Below are 14,234 nucleotides of genomic sequence, written 5' to 3'. Positions count from 1 at the left end.
TAAGTTTTATTATAGTCTACCACAGATGATCCATAATTTAACAAGGCTTCTTTTTTGATGTACTTTGCAGAACGTTGGAGGAGGTACATCAGTCGTCCGTGTGATGGCGACAGACCGGGACATCGGTCCCAATGCCATGCTGTTTTACTATCTCACTGCTGGAAACCAGGACCTGACCTTCCGCATGGACCGAGTGACCGGAGAGATGGTGACGCGCCCATCCCCTCCCGATCGAGAGCGCCAGGCCGAGTACCGACTAACGGTCACCGTGGAAGATGACGGCACGCCACCTCTGTCGGTAGGGCACAGCAGTAAGCATGGCATTACAACATGCTGCAAACATATCTTATTAATATCAATTCCAACAATTTTTTCCTTTAGCTACTCTCAGATCACTGAGAGTATTGAATCTGAATTCATCAGGATAATAAATAACTAACCATTTTTTGTGTTTGTAAGTGTGCATGCATGAGGTAGACATGAATAGTTCTGCCTCTATGGGCCACATTTACTAACACGTAGCGCCGCCGCAATCTGTGTTGTGACGTAAATAGTACTGCCAGACGCCACAGCTCAGTGGATGAAAAGTTATTTTTGGCACTTGATATTAAAGTAAACTCACTGCAGCTGTGTTGGGAAAACAAAACAGACACCTACGAGCGCTATTTGGGGATTTGTAATTTACCCCATTTTTAAAAATTGGACTCATGTGTTGGCCCGGCGACCTGTTCAGGGTGTACCCTCCCTCTTGCCCCTATGATACCTAGCATAGGCTCCAGCAGTATGCAGACAGATGGGTTATTTTCAGTGTACTAATAATGGATATAAGCTCTCAAATAACACATGTAAGTGTTATATTTAAGAAATAGATGTTAAAATAATAACTGGGAAATATACTTAAATGAAATTTCAAGGTGAGTTTCAGGACAAATGATGATGATGAGTAAAGTTGAATAATACTGGTTAAGAGGATTCAGCTTCTTATACATAACAGTTTTGATCTTACTCACACTCTTGTCCGAGACACGGGTTCTGTTAAGGTCTGCTTAATGCTTTCTTATCTGCTTGACCTAATTAAGGCACAAATATGGCAAATATAAAATGCAGGAAGACAAATATAGTGGTTTCTTGATATTCTCTTTAAGTTAAATGGCTTTCATTTTGTCAAAACGAAAGCCACAATTCACATTTCTTCTTTTCCCCTTTGTGTGCTTATACAGAAGGAATAATGTACAGTACTGTATGAGTCACAAAGGCATCCACTGTCATGTAACTTGTACTTGAGTTTTGTGCTATAAATTTACTTTACACCTATAATAATGCACATTTTTTTAATGCATTGTATAAATAGTCAATGTAAAGCTGGAGAAAAAGCTGGGAAGAGAACAATGGCCATCACCGGGGATTTTCACTTATCAGTCATCTAGCTCTGTCTTTTCTCATGAAACAAGATGCTAAGCTTGTTTTATCATTTTCTCTCCTCAATGCCGGTCTCCCTCTGGTGTGCACCATCTTAGAAGCACACAAGTGGAACAACCTTGTTCTATCTGTGATGGCTCCCCAGACAGAAGTGCAGTATGTCCTTGTAATGTAATAGTTTTGGAGACCTGCCATTTGAAAGGAACAACTGAGAGACACAAGGCTTTAAAGTGCCACTTTATTATAAAAGCCACTAATAGCAGGATTCAGCGGTAATATACAGAACAAACATGCTAATTACAAGCCTTTTTGTATTTTGTTAACGTTTGCGCTCATGTCAACATGTGGTCACAGTCCAGATTTTTTTTAAAAACACACATACACAGACACACATAAGCAGGCATAATGGAAAACACAAGCATTTAAACACAAAAAACAATCATTAACTCTTAGAGAATAAAAACATCTTTACATAATAACCCGAACTGTACACTTGCTACACATCGTTCTAGAGAGGATTTCCTCCAAGCACCTCCTGTACACCTCAGTGTGAAAAAAACCCACCGGTGGTTTTTACAGTCACACTAAATAATATCAAAAATGCTGTCATATATACGTTCGCCCTTCTTCTCTTAAGCCAAGTTGTGTTCACTGATCTTAGGTTAACATTTTAAAGCTTTTTTCCCGCACTTTCACTTGAAATATTTGATATTTATCAAACAGCCCCATTGCACACGTACTAATAAAATACAAATGAATACTACAATATATTTTACCACAGTCAAATAAAAAAAATAAAAAACAAAAATATTCATAAAAGATTTACTTCCACTGCAGTGATTAAACTGTTTTAAGGTTTTTGTTGTTGTTCTTTATTTAATAAAAATCAGCTACATTCAAGAGTAAAAAACAATAAACATTTTGTTTAGAATTATTGAACTGTACACGAGCACAAGCAAGAACGTCTTTTCTGAATGCTTTTTCTAAATTCTTCCTGCAATTTTCAGCACTTTATGAGAATATTTAAGGCCACTGTGAAGGGCTGCGTTTCTGGAAGCACAGGAAGGAAAGACAGTATTTAAAGCAACAGAGTTTACGCATAGCTGAGGTAGCAAAGAAGAAATAGAAAACATGGCAAGTTCAAGTTAAAACAGAGGAACAGCATAATGCCTGTAAAAGCAAAAACTGTTCTTTTTTTGTACAAGACCTTTGGCACTTCTCTGATGATTGAGAGTTCGCTGGTGCAGACGGCTTATGTCAAATGACTAAAGGGAGAAAAGGGTGTTAAGTCGTCCTCACACCAGTTGTTCGGTTTTAAAAAAAAAAAACATGAAGAAGAAAGAAAACAAAAACAACACTGTTTGCTTCCTGGAGATGTAACCTTCCTGCCTTCTTGTGTAAAGGTTACAACATCAACAAGTTAAAAAGTAGTCTTGTGTGGGGTCTTTTACATAGGATTGTTTCTTAGACAGCTTGTGCATTTAGCAAATACATAAAGACAGATTTACAATAAGTCTTCGGTTGGCCCCCTTGCAGTTACAAAGAAACCACAAGAGTGACACAGGAAATTTACAGAAATCATTGTGAGTTCTTTAGGGTTTGACTTGCCCTAAACAACATGCCACCCCTGCACATTTTCTATAGCATAGATCTTTGGTTGGTGTGCTTGCTGACATATAGAAACCGCAATACTGACACAAATTATACAGACAGTCACGCAAAGTGAGTTATTTAGGGCTGGAATCAAAAACATGCCAACACTATTATAAGCAGTGTGTTTCATCCAAACGAGGTACCTGATTCGAATGAATAGTTTGCAAGCCATCGCCAGTGTTTGGATGTAAAATGAAGCACAACAAGTCGTCACGAGCCAAAGTTCACTTTTTGCCTGCAGCTGTTGTTGCAGGTGGAAGTAGTTTATGAATCAAAGAAATGCAGCCTTCTTTTTTCCCTCCTTGGGTCCAGACAATGTACAGACTAAAATCCGGGGTTATTCTGAGATGGCTCGAAGGAGAGCGTCCGTCTGAAGGCAGAGAGAAGAGGAAGATAGTTGCGGGGCTGTTTCCAGATCAGCAGTTTGAGTGATGATTGAGGTTCAGCTCCTCTTGAAACCTACAGGAACTCTGGAAACTCAGGGATGGCAGCTGCAAGCAAAGACAGTGCATGTCAGTGAGAGCACAGAAATCATTGTAGGTATCACTATCCACCTACACAAACATACAATTCTTTTCTTTTCCTTTTTTTGTTATGTGGAAAATTAGATATGGGGGTGTTCGAACATGCAAATGTGCACTTCCTGCCTCAAACATACCTGATCTTTCAAAAGTCAAATGAAAAAATTGAAAGAATTTCCTTTTTTTAACTTTTTTTTTTCCATAACTCCCACATCTCAGAGTACTACAGACACACATGGAGACTGATCAGTTCCACAGAACTACTCGTGTTTCTGAAAACTCATTAAAAAGCAGAACAACAAGGCCTTGGGTCTGGGTTGCGACATGCTAGCGATAACAGGGAAGTGCTGCTTGTTGAATTCCGCAAAGTTTAAGGTCAGCAAGTTGGAAAAAATGAAGAAGAAAGCTAAAGTGTGGCCTCCATCCATGTAACATGAAACCTTATGAGAAGCTGTGTATTTCAACATAACATCTGTGGACCACTGAAGGAAATGAGCTCCGGCATGGAAAATCCTCCTTGACAAATGTCAAAGATATTGTTTTTTATGTCGAACATATGAAGGTTTTATCAATAATTTTGACTTTTCTTTGCAGACGGGAAACATAGAGATCACACCAAGAAATGGAAAAGGCGTCCAGCTCCCCAGTAAAAGAATAATGTTTGATTGAAGAGGCGAAAACTGCAGCATATGGCACAATTTTACCTTATGTTTATGTTTCTCATTTCTGTTTGAGCTTCAGGAAGGCTTGTCCATATATTCACCTATTACAGTGTTGAAACCTTTATGGGTTGCTTAAGGCTGTATACTCAGTAAGTTGTACCTTACCCTCTTCCCATGCACATCTCAAACCGTGCTATAAGGAAATGGGGGCAATCCGCCTCAGTATGCCTGGAATGTCTGCACAGGTGTCCCAGGAATCGGCAGAAAAACACTAAGGATTGAACCCCTTAACCGTGTCTAATGTTTCAATATTATTTCAAGTTGAGTCAGAAGGAACAACTGAAGGAGCCATTAGTGTTCAATGAGAGTGCTGATGGGTGGAGAATGACTTGTGAGAAGAATTAAGAAGTGGACAGTATAATGGGGTGGTTTCGTGTGTGTGTGTGTGTGTGTGTGTGTGTGTGTGTGTGTGTGTGTGTGTGTGTGTGTGTGTGTGTGTGCGCGGGGGGGATGAAATCTCCTACACAATATATTTTCAGAGTCATGCAAGACTCAGCCCAGCTGTTTTTGAGTGTGCAGCTACGCACTACAAATTCACGAGCATCTTTCCACCAACACTTCCACCAAACGCAGGATGTTTCAGCAAAAGCACAGAAAGAACTAGTGGTTCTTGATTGCATCAGTCTTTTACCAGACTGAGTGCACATTTTGATATAGGTGTCTTGCAAAACCCTTGTGTGCAATGCAGTTACACGCATATCCCGGTACTTTTTCATTTTTGTTTTTTTAAGTGTTTCTTTTTTTGAGTGTGAAATAAATGTGAACAAAGTGATTTGCATTCATTCACAACAATAAGAATATCGGAACAACAGATATAACACACTAAGCCATGTAAATGACCTCTAAAAGTGAGATGACTTGCACTGCCTTTTTGGGCTTTGATGTTTACCAGTGGAAGGTCCCTTATGTCAGCGACTCAGTCTCAGCATGAATATTGTATGAGTACAAGTTGTGAGGCAGGGTGGGGGGGGTCCTACCTTCTGCTGGGAAGAATACGTCGCCATGTGCCGGAGGAGAAAGGGGTGTTCCCGGTTCGGACAACAGGTGGCGACCTGTCTCGGATGACTGCCTGGTCATGATCTGAGAAACAGTGCGGGTCTTTGTTTCTGGTGATCCCCCTCGAAACACTGGGTTTTCATGGCCCAGAGCCTCACTGAACACACACACACATACATGAAGAAGAAGCATGATTACAAGTGAGCAACTTTCAATATGACCCAGTAAACTGTTTCAAAACTTTCCTAGAGACATGCAAGAGTTTCATGTTTGTCACTTTGGATTTAATAAGGGATTTTCTGTAATGACAATTTAACACTACACTTAAATGATTAGCAGTAGGATTTGCATATACAGGACACATCATGGCAAAAGAAAAAAAATGTATACATGGTTTTAACTAGTTTATTTTAATGAGGCTAGTGGGTTTAATCTAGCTATTGTGTCACAAGTGTTGTGGCCACCGTGTTCACAGTCTATTATTCTAAGGAGCAGCTGTGTTTTGAAGCTGGTCGCTGAGATCAGCTGCCTGTGGGAAACCTTACCTGTCCATCCTCACTAGCTCTTGTCCACCTGGGAGAGAGGAAATAGGAAATGGGCCATTGTAAATGAATTGAAACAAAGCGGAACACTACAAAAAGACTATGAATGCGCTTCCTACTGTGTGAAATACAGTTAATCGAGCTCACTGACAGGAAACGTGTCAGAACAAACACTATGGGAAGTCCAGTGTGAGAGACTTATGTGGCCCAAAGGTGGAAATTAAGTGTGAGTGTGTGTGTAGCTGTTTGTGCACATCAGTAATACATACGTCTTCCTAACGGTGAATTCTCCCTCTGTTTGTACACGAGCACTAGAATAAGAGGCAGGGACAGCAGAGCCACGATGCAGGCTGTTATAGCCAAGGCCACTGGCACAGAGCCTAGGGAAGCAACAGACAGGCTGTGAGTTTAATAACATCACGAAATAACTGCCTCAGACATTTATTGGTTGAAGGCCTGAATAATGTTTCATACTTACTTGCAGTACTTGCAGTTGGTGTGGGATCCCAGACAGTGCAATTCTGAAATCCTTTCCTTGCTGGAAAGAGATAAATAAATCGGTTCTCACTCGTGTCAAAACAGTTTCACTGTTCAGCAACATCAGCTCCTGAGCTTCTTGCAAAATATATTATTGATAACCTTAGTGCACATTCACAGCGTTTGACATACTTACGCGGTATAACTTGTAGAATAACATGGTTGTAGGCTTTCTGCACCAAGCTATGTTTATTGAATTCTAGAATCCCACAGCAGTAGCGGCCCTGGTCCGAAGGTTTCACATTCTCTAGAATCAACCAGTGGTTGTGCCCCATGCGATCCATCTTCACTCCTGGTGGCAATGTGCTGTTACGGTGTGGGTGAGAAAAATTCCTTGGGCCCATTCCTGGATGACAGTGCTGGTCACTGTGGGCTGTGAAGAGCCAAGTGCTCCTCACAACATCGTTGGGGGAAAGCAGGGTACCTTTCTGGACGCACGTCATGTTGACTCTTGCACCTTCAGGACAGGTGTAGTACAGGTGGGGAGGAGAAGCAATCAGCGTGGAATGGGGCTGGGCGTGGTGTGTCTCACCTTTAGCTAGAGAGAAAAGACAAAAGCAATGGAAGAATGTAGTGCATTCAACTTCCTTTGAGATGGTACCTCCTCCTTTCTACGTATCCATAGAAATGTTTAAGTTTAGGGATGCTAATGTTAGGGTGTCGCTACTGAAAGAGGCGGGACAGTGAAACTTGTGGCCAGCTTTTAATAGGATCACACCAACTACAACAGTGATGCAAATGAGTTCTCAGATCATTTGCATCTTCACTGTGTGTACTCATGGGTGAGACTGTGCCATATTGATTTATTTCTGTTTGCTTATTTAATAACACTTCAATGTAGTATAAATATGATTATTTATTAAAATTGGGATAAAGTGTAGGTGTAGAGTAAAGTGTAAGAAAGTGGCTGTGAGTGTGAGTCAATCCAAGGGTACAGATATGTATAGTATAGTTGAATGGATGTATAGATGTATAACTGCACATGTTTTACGTATACATATCAGTGTGGAGTGCGTCACTGACGGATCATTTGCTGGTATAACTTTGGAACGAGAAGACAGGAAGGAGAAGTAGGATCATATAAGTTTATACTTCTTCATTCTAATAAAACAAAAACAAAAATGAGTCTTTTATTTGCTGATGTTTTATATATTGCTTTATTATTATTATTATTATTTTGTTTCAACAACTCCCATAAAGCTCAAAGTACTCAAAGCAACCTTTCTGGTTGTTCCTACTAAAGACTTACTAAACTAAGTCTCCAGCACTATATTTCACCATAATGACAAACACAGAGTCACAAGGTCAAAGCAATAATAGCCATTCTTGTTATTATTCTGTTCGGTTCAGATCACACAAATTCCCTATAGCTGTCTATTACAGATGACCCAGAAAAACCAGAGGAAAAAAGGAAGTACAAATATAAGTCGCATCTGGTTTGGCAGCGGGCCTTTCCAGGGTACAAACTGCCAGGGAAAAATTACATAACGAAAGATTTTAAAAAAGCAAAGGATAAAACCCTACAGTGACATTTTGATAATAACATGTTTTGAGCAATTTGAAATTAATGTAGAAAATAAATGGCAGGTCTGCTGAAATTAGTTGCACACCTAAAAGTTGCGCTGAGTTGAGTTCCTGCCAGGTACAGTGAGTCATTGCACAAGTAACCACAGTAAAAGCAGTAATTTTATCACCTGCCAAACTTAACATGGGCTTTAGTGGCACACTTCTGCATGCTTCCTGGGTTTTTGTGCAAAGTTTGCTTCCTATTTTGTACATTTAAACTGTGGTTAAAAATCATGCATAGTTTGCTGTCTTGAAAAATATACAAATGTCCTGAGGGAGTTAAATCTCTTGTTCCTCTTTGTGAGCTACAGAAATATAGGCAGGAACTTCTTCATCTCTTAAAATGGGGACAGTATAAAAAAAAATCCCACTGAAGTTCTGTTTATTAACTTTAAATATCATCTTGCTGTTTGGTATTAATACACAGCAATTGTTGTGTATCGATTATGTGTATTAATATCTCAAAGGATGGTACGCTCAAAGATCTTCTGCACACACTCATGTACATTCAGGAAACCGGCTGCACAGCTGTGAGCCCGTTCTCAGCTTATTGCATAAACCTTTCTCCCTCTCTCACTCTCTGCCTCAACCACATCCTGTTGTGAATTCTTCAGTGTTGCAGTGGAATGCATGAATAGATAAACATAAATTGTGTGCTTTCAATGATTATTGCATTGCAAAAACACAACAAAATTAGCTCATCCTCAGGCTAGGCAGTGTGATGCCACTCTCAGAACCTCACTTTAAAGCAGACACATGATCTGGAAAATGCACACCCTATATAACGCCTCGCTATGTTTTAAAAGAGCAGCGTAAAAAGGCTGTCATTCTCTAGCTTTGTCAACGGACTCATTATTTTGTAATGATCTGCCTTTGTAACAGATGATTAAAGAATGCTTACTGCTGCAAAAGTTACAGGAAGGCTGCATGCACGGGTGCGTGTGTGGGTGGACTGCAGAGAAAGAAGAGTTTGCCCACGTATGTGTATCTTTTATAATGACACCATGGCAAAATTTTACAGTAAATGTGTGTGTGTATGTGTGTGTGTCCATATCTCTGTTTGGGAAAGTCAGGGTGGAGTCTCAGTCAATGCCAGAATTTGGGGAGTGGACTTCCTTCCTGAGTTATCCCAGCACATAAACACTTCCACTCCCCGTTTCTTGCTCATTATTCCACGAAGCCAAACTTCAGATGTTGCAAACTTCGTGTTTCTTTATGTGATAAAAACCTCGAGCAGGTTGGACCACTACCCACAATGCCAGTAATTATAGCGTTGGAGATGACTGTCCCTGCTGATTTATGCTCACTATTAATGTTGGGGATTAACCTGTAAATCAGAGTCTTGATTAAACTATTTAAATGTGTATAAAATGCCAGTCATTATTTCCTAGCACATCTTTACTGTATTTGTCTACACAACTATTTAAAAAAAACCCCTAAAGATCAGCTTTCCTACAATATGAGGCAATACATTAACCAGTTTACACATTACTTACACAATTACTTGATCATTCAAACAGTGGGGGATTAACTTTGTTGTGCCTGCCGCATTACAGCCATATCCCAAACTTTAAAAACTTTGGTCCTAACTCTTTGTGTTTGCACAGATTCATTTTAACTTGTTCTGCTGACCTGCTTGTTGCGGTGCGTTCTCTATTAATAGTTTTCTTAGAGAGCTACTGCTTCGTTTAAAGTCTTTTCCCCTGCTAGTTATGAAAAAAATAAGCTGACAAGCTTCATCAAAGAAAGAAAAGTAATTTAAAAGCTCCCATGTTTTATTAGTTCCCTAACAAGTTCAGTTATGTTGTTCTATGTAGCTGTATAATTTAGATAGTTAAATCTCCAAAGTAACTACCCATGTTTTTGTGAATCACTGAAAGCACTTCCACATGCGTCTAAGCCTGCAGAAACTTTTGCTTTGAATGTGATTAGAGTGGATTTAACTACTTGCTGGCTCTTACTGGCAGTGCTACTTATTTGTAAGGGGAAGCTGCACCGTGCAAACAAGCCAGAATTAATAAGCACACAAGTGTTTTTGTCTAAATATTAACAGAATCAGCTGCTGTTAAATACAGCAGAACAGTCGATCACCTTTCCTCTTTCATTGGCTGGCACATTTGTTTGCACAGTATGTGTGCATCCTGTGTGTGTGTGTGTGTGTGTGTGTGTGTGTGTGTGTGTGTGTGTGTGTGTGTGTAACACAATGTTAGGTCGATGCCATAATTCTGTATTCGGGGCTGAACTCTACTGGAGCCATTGTGTGTTAGGAAAAGCAATAGGAAGACCTGGGATGGTGATTAAAGTGAAACTTTTATCCCCCCACTGTTCATGGCTTCCTAGTGGGACAATAGGAGAGGAAGCCCTTCGCCTCTCCTGTTTCACACCCACCCTACCTTCCTCTTCTCCTAATTTCATTTTGACAGCTCTTTAAGCTTTCTGTAGACCTATTTCACAGAAGTGATGCATATCGAAGGCGAGAGTAAAGACAGCATTTTTTTCGGTAAATATAGCTAAATGTTAACTAATTGCTGGGGGAACAGCTTGGAAGAGCTAATGTGCACACACATTTCTTACCGACAACGCTGTGATCTTTAAATAGGTATTCAAAGGAAATGAATATGATTTTTTTTAGCATGCCAAGTGGGTGGCGTTTGCAGTGTCGGTACTACCTGAGCTGTCTCGATGTGGTTTCCAAACCAACAAGCTATGCCATGTGTCTGGAACAGTCTGATTTTCTCTTGCATGTATACAACAGACGTGTTTTTGGCTCAATTATACATATAAGTTTCCTCCTCTGATCACTGTTCTCAGAATCCTGATAGCCCCCGAGGGCCCAGAAACAGGCCCTCCTTTGTATTAAGGCAGAATGCCACCTGTTTAGGACATGTTGCCACTGACAGCTTTCTTTCGTTCAGACATGGATGATAGTCTGTGCTGATTAAACATATATTAACCCTGCTAAAATTTCCCCACCTTTGACGTCTTGAATAACCCTGTGGTGAGTCTGCACGGTGATATTACCTCATGTTACAGAAGCTGCTGAACCCTTCAGATAAATCTGGTTTTCTCAAACTGCATTAATCCTCTACTTGCAAGTGTTGTTTCCCAACACATATCCTGCCCTTTTCACACCCACTGTAATGGTAATGATGATCAAACCCATTACAGGGTGTTAGTGAAAGCAGCAGGAGACGAGCTCCTCTCTAAAGTAAGAGAGTTTCAGTTAAAGCCCCTGGCATGAAATGGCAAACAGATGCACCTTTTCAGCAACAGGAAGCCTTTTAAATATGTTGCTCTACACTCTACATTGTCACAAAGGGAAGTGGTTATGGGTCACAGCTGCAGGTCAACGTTTAGAGATTTACATTTTCTTATAATAATCTGATGTGCCCCTTGGTACTTTGTAAACTAAATTTGTGGCAGCATTTTCCAAAATAACGTGTGCACTTTGTGTGTTTAATTTGTCTTCCTCTTTCTTTTCTTCTTGACATAATAAATGGCATGTAAATGGTTGTGTAATGACAGCTTTGTGAGAAGTTTTACAACACGATTGCACAATTATTTCCTCACTTTAAAAATGAAGGTGGCCTCTCATTTCAGACGTGGAAATGAGCAGACGTGGGCCTTTCTGTCTTTTCAAAAATGGTAAAAATCCGGGGATTACATCATTTTTAAAAACTGACTTCATTATTATAAACTAACTTCCTCTTTTTACTTTGACCTTGCCTTCCTGTTTTTCACTACATCGTCCAGTGTTAAACCTTTTCTGGCACAGTTTAATGTCTTCATATCTCAGGTCGCATTAGGTTGAAAGCAGAGTCAAGGTTCCACCAACAGTGGTCATCACTGTGTCCTTGAGCTGTTCAGAGAAACGCCCTTGCGAGAGAAAACCCCTTGCTAGCAGCATGAAGGCCGCTGCTTTTGGTGACTCATATTATGATTTTACTACAAATGCACAGACCTTTCAAAATCTGATGACCAGAAAAATTTCAAGCCGAAGACGGGGCCTCCCCCTCCCCATCTTCAGCTTATTGCTGCATAGGTAAAAGATTTGCCCATCTGGCACATGTGACCAAGCACAATCCCTGCCACAACACGAGCAGAAAAGGAGGCAGAGAAAGAATGAGTAATTTTATTTTTACTCACTGGTTGGAAAATTGGCACCGTTTGGTTCCAGTTTTTTTTTTATGGGGAAGACACCCACTGCTGGCAGTGGCAAAAACAGCTGTTTTCATCATAAGCTGAAAGGAAGGAAACGTCCCAACAAGGAAGACATAACAAGACTGAAAGGAGGAAACTGTCTTAAACGATACGGATTTCATTGTGCTGCATAAACAATTCAGAAACATATCAAATGGTATATCTGAGTCACTGAATGTTTTGGCTTTATACCTGAATCCCCACAAGCAACTGCTCTAGAAACGCTTTGATTTGTATAGAGTTTAAGTAAAACATTACATTCGCTTTTGGGTGAGCTTATTTAAATCCTAAAGGCGAAAGCTGATAACCTCTCCCGAGTTTTTAAGCGGCGTTTGAAGTGAAGGACCCTACACCCCGGAGGCGACAGCTGCATCTCTTCTCTCCTCCGCCGTCAGTTGCCTAAACTTCAGCCAATCCCAAATTCCCTTTTATAAAATAAATAAATGAAGTGTGGGTATGATCGCAGCTCCCAGCTGAATCCCCAATAAATTCCAAGAAAACAGAAACCTACGGACGTCTTAAAAAGATAAACTATGTGCAGTTCTTGCGCACAAGGAAGTCTTTTCCTCAACTTCTTTCAGAGGATCAACTTCTTGCGTTTTTGCAGCCGCCTCTTTTCGTGTCCGCTGCATTTATTTTACAAGTTGTTTTGAAACCTGGGGGGGAAGGGGGGGGGGGGGGTCTTCTGATCTCGTCAAGCTCAAAGTCGCTGACTTTAAGGTGGATTTACACTCCACTGGGCTGCATCCATGGCGGGCGGTTTAAACAGCTCCACGCCAGATGTTCTGTCTCAAAACAGCAACAAACCAACTCAGTAAAAACCTAGAGACACGCGAGATAAAATAACGGGCTTACAGGGTCGCTGCGTTCAAGTGCATGTCGTAAAAAGCTAACAGAGGTTAAAATATCAAAGTCAGAGTGTGCAGAGGGTTTACTGTCATTGGTACAGACACGTAAGACACAGCAAGTTGGCTGTTTTGTCCATCTAGATGCTTTTTAGATCTATATATATATATATATATATATATATATCAGTGTGTGACAGGTGACTTTTCTAAAACAGAGAATCCATCTGTGACTCCAGTCAACTAGCCGCTCACTAAACAACACAACTGACAAGTTCATACACGCCCGGATCAGCCAGTTAAGCGAGTCTTAAAAGGATGGACGTGTGTGCTTACCTCCAGCTATGCAAAGCAAAAGCGACCAAAACACGAACTTCTTTCCCCAGACTGATGAGCGACGGAGTGAGACCCATTCCATGGCTGTCCGGATAAACAACATTTGGCTTTCAACTAGATCTACAAGTAGCCTTTGTTCAACTTTCTTCCCATTCAGTCTAAAACTAGGCGACTTGTCTGAACTTTACTCCAGAACAGTTGGGGAGGTTTATCGTCCCTTGTCTCTCCAGCTTCTCTGAGTTGTGAAGCAGCGTGACAGTCCCTTATTCGCTCCTCCTCATTGTTTCCCTTTCTCTCTCTCTCGCTCTCAGTGACCCACCCACTATCCTTTCTCGCAAAAAGAGCCTCACAGATACTAGTTTGTTTTTTAACGGCAATATTGATATAAATGTTTAGGGATTTAAAAATTATGTATATATTTATTTTTGTGTTCCTGTCTGTTAGACTTATATTAAAAGAGTTTGAGCTGTTTTCAGTGGTGCAAAGTTTAAAATGTTGCATCATCACATTTTTGGGGGCAGCCTGCAGGCTTTTACATCTGCATACTGTAATCGCACCAAAGTATTACCTTATCAGCTCGCTCAGTCATTGTTTATATTATTGTTAGCTTTCACACGGTAGTTAGCAAATGACCATCAAGACATATGTTGACTCGACATGTGTTGCACATAGTATTGAGGGTGCTGGAGTCTTTTGGTGGAGAAAACAAACCCTAATTATGTGATTAAACTGTTTCTAAATGAGCTTGTTCTGTTAACGGACATTTTCAGACTGGTGCATATCTGACCACTATATCTGTGAGATGTCACAATATCAGGAAATGTCTGCTGACTTGTAAGATTTTACTTCTAGTTAAGTATGTCTAGAAATATCTAGACGTTTAGTCTGTGATAGTCT

The 14,234-nt window shown here is 40.4% G+C and overlaps 2 protein-coding genes across 3 annotated transcripts in view; one reads left to right on the top strand and one right to left on the bottom strand.

Moving 5' to 3' along the window:
* The window catches only part of cdh23 (cadherin-related 23), a 195,409-nt gene that overhangs the window by 162,577 nt on the left and 18,598 nt on the right, over positions 1-14,234 (top strand). For both annotated transcript variants that reach the window (XM_026191131.1, XM_026191130.1), the window contains exon 37: positions 71-298. In XM_026191131.1, the coding sequence (XP_026046916.1) occupies positions 71-298 (228 nt within the window). The remainder of the gene's footprint in view (positions 1-70; positions 299-14,234) is intronic.
* Positions 1,641-13,656, bottom strand: vsir (V-set immunoregulatory receptor). The gene is made up of 7 exons (XM_026191136.1): positions 13,338-13,656; positions 6,527-6,928; positions 6,332-6,391; positions 6,123-6,233; positions 5,857-5,884; positions 5,293-5,468; positions 1,641-3,563 (listed from the first exon to the last, which is right to left on the bottom strand). Exons 1-7 carry the CDS (start codon positions 13,438-13,440, stop codon positions 3,532-3,534), a joined length of 912 nt encoding a protein of 303 aa, XP_026046921.1. The 5' UTR covers positions 13,441-13,656; the 3' UTR covers positions 1,641-3,531.

This window comes from Astatotilapia calliptera, chromosome 13, assembly GCF_900246225.1.
Source record: "Astatotilapia calliptera chromosome 13, fAstCal1.2, whole genome shotgun sequence".
In the NCBI taxonomy this organism is placed as follows: Eukaryota; Metazoa; Chordata; class Actinopteri; order Cichliformes; family Cichlidae; genus Astatotilapia; species Astatotilapia calliptera.
The sequence above is the reverse complement of the archived record's forward strand: the minus strand, read 5'-3'. Positions and strand labels throughout refer to the sequence as shown.

Bases quoted from the DNA above. Each gene is read 5' to 3' on its own strand.
- vsir (XM_026191136.1), bottom strand. From the start codon at position 13,440: ATGTTGTTTATCCGGACAGCCATGGAATGGGTCTCACTCCGTCGCTCA. The intron at 6,929-13,337 runs GTAAGCACACAC...TTTTCTCTCTAG, and splicing joins TTTGCTTTGCATAGCTGGAG to CTAAAGGTGAGACACACCAC. The intron at 3,564-5,292 runs GTAGGACCCCCC...CTTTGCTTGCAG, and splicing joins CGTATTCTTCCCAGCAGAAG to CTGCCATCCCTGAGTTTCCA.